Here is a 1,251-nt window from a genome sequence, read left to right as displayed (position 1 = left end):
CAGTGCCCCACTCCCTCAGCACTGATCCCCCCACAGTGCGGCGCTCCCTCAGCACTGACCCTCCGACAGTGCGGCGCTCCCTCAGCACTGACCCTCCGACAGTGCGGCGCTCCCTCAGCACTGACCCTCCGACAGTGCGGCACTCCCTCAGCACTGACCCTCCCACAGTGCGGCGCTCCCTCAGCACTGACCCTCCCACAGTGCGGCACTCCCTCAGCACTGACCCTCCGACAGTGCGGCGCTCTCTCAGCACTGACCCTCCCACAGTGCGGCACTCCCTCAGCACCGACCCTCCCACAGTGCGGCACTCCCTCAACACTGACCCTCCCACAGTGCGGCACTCTCTCAGCACTGACCCTCCCACAGTGCGGCGCTCTCTCAGCACTGACCCTCCCACAGTGCGGCGCTCCCTCAGCACTGACCCTCCCACAGTGCGCCGCTCCCTCAGCACTGACCCTCCCACAGTGCAGTCCCTCCCCTGCAGGGTCTGGGGTTACAGTGGGGTGTTTGCTGGGTTGACTGGTTTTCTCTGCTCCAGGTCGATAAGGCATCTCTGGTGTCACAGAACGCATCGCTGACAGGGCAGGGCAGCCGGCTGCAGGGGGAGTGCGCCACCCTGGGGGCTGAGAGCAGGACACTGGCCAAGGAGGTGGAGGAGGTGAGGGGACGCCTGGACTCAGTGCTGCGGGACCACGATAAGCTGGTGCTGCTCCACGAGGGTCAGGAGCGGGAGTTTGAGGGACTGATCGAGAAACATCGGGCCCTGAAAAGCAGCCACAAAACCCTGGAGACGGAGCATAAGGAGCTGGAGGGCAGGTAGTAGCACACTCACTCGCACACTCACTCGCACACTCACTCGCACACTCACTCGCACACTCACTCACTCACACTCACTCACTCGCACACTCACTCGCACACTCACTCACTCACTCGCACACTCACTCACTCGCACACTCACTCACTCACTCGCACACTCACTCACTCACTCGCACACTCACTCGCACACTCACTCGCACACTCACTCGCACACTCACTCGCACACTCACTCACTCGCACACTCACTCGCACACTCACTCACTCGCACACTCACTCACTCACTCGCACACTCACTCACTCACTCGCACACTCACTCACTCACTCACTCGCACACTCACTCACTCGCACACTCACTCACTCACTCGCTCACTCACTCGCACACTCACTCTCTCACTCACACTCACTCACTCACTCGCTCACTCACTCGCACACTCA

General features: G+C 62.0%; 1 protein-coding gene across 1 annotated transcript in view; it reads left to right on the top strand.

Moving 5' to 3' along the window:
* Positions 1–484: 484 nt before the first annotated feature.
* LOC144490437 (uncharacterized) overlaps positions 485–1,251 on the top strand; it is a gene marked incomplete at its 5' end in the record, with an annotated part of 26,625 nt that continues 25,858 nt past the window's right edge. The window contains one exon of the mRNA XM_078208180.1: positions 485–816. Within this exon, the coding sequence (XP_078064306.1) occupies positions 485–816 (332 nt within the window). The remainder of the gene's footprint in view (positions 817–1,251) is intronic.

This window comes from Mustelus asterias, unplaced genomic scaffold (assembly GCF_964213995.1).
Source record: "Mustelus asterias unplaced genomic scaffold, sMusAst1.hap1.1 HAP1_SCAFFOLD_3275, whole genome shotgun sequence".
NCBI classification, from domain to species: Eukaryota; Metazoa; Chordata; class Chondrichthyes; order Carcharhiniformes; family Triakidae; genus Mustelus; species Mustelus asterias.
Note: the sequence above shows the minus strand (reverse complement) of the source record. Positions and strands in the feature narration are given on the sequence as shown.